Here is a 421-nt window from a genome sequence, read left to right as displayed (position 1 = left end):
GTATCGTGGCTTCGTTGCCAATAGCCTCGCCGATCTCGAACCTTATCTTCTACAATCAAATGATAGTAGGAGTGATAATCCCGAGGAAGTCGAAGCTGTTGCTGTGAACTCAGTATTCGAATTGCATCGTCTCCTAGCTCGTCAAGGCGCGATCGAGAAAGTTCTGAGCACCGTGAAGGCGATTAAGCCCAAAATCGTGACAGTAGTTGAGCAAGAAGCTAACCACAACGCCGGTTCGTTTTCGGATCGGTTCACGGAAGCGCTACACTATTATTCGACAATGTTTGATTCGTTGGAGGGCGGTTCATCGGCCGATGCATCCAACGGTGGGCAACAGGATCAGGTTATGTCGGAGGTTTATCTCGGCCGCCAGATCTGCAACGTGGTGGCCTGCGAGGGAGTTGAGAGGAGAGAGAGGCAT

General features: G+C 51.1%; 1 protein-coding gene across 1 annotated transcript in view; it reads left to right on the top strand.

The window, feature by feature from the left end:
- The window catches only part of LOC109834899 (DELLA protein SLR1-like), a gene marked incomplete at its 5' end in the record, with an annotated part of 4,091 nt that overhangs the window by 411 nt on the left and 3,259 nt on the right, over positions 1-421 (top strand). Inside the window, 1 exon segment of the mRNA XM_020402917.1 lies at positions 1-417. This exon segment is cut by the window's left edge and continues 128 nt beyond it. Within this exon segment, the coding sequence (XP_020258506.1) occupies positions 1-417 (417 nt within the window).

Source organism: Asparagus officinalis, chromosome 3 (assembly GCF_001876935.1).
Source record: "Asparagus officinalis chromosome 3, Aspof.V1, whole genome shotgun sequence".
Classification (NCBI taxonomy): Eukaryota; Viridiplantae; Streptophyta; class Magnoliopsida; order Asparagales; family Asparagaceae; genus Asparagus; species Asparagus officinalis.
The sequence above is the reverse complement of the archived record's forward strand: the minus strand, read 5'-3'. Positions and strand labels throughout refer to the sequence as shown.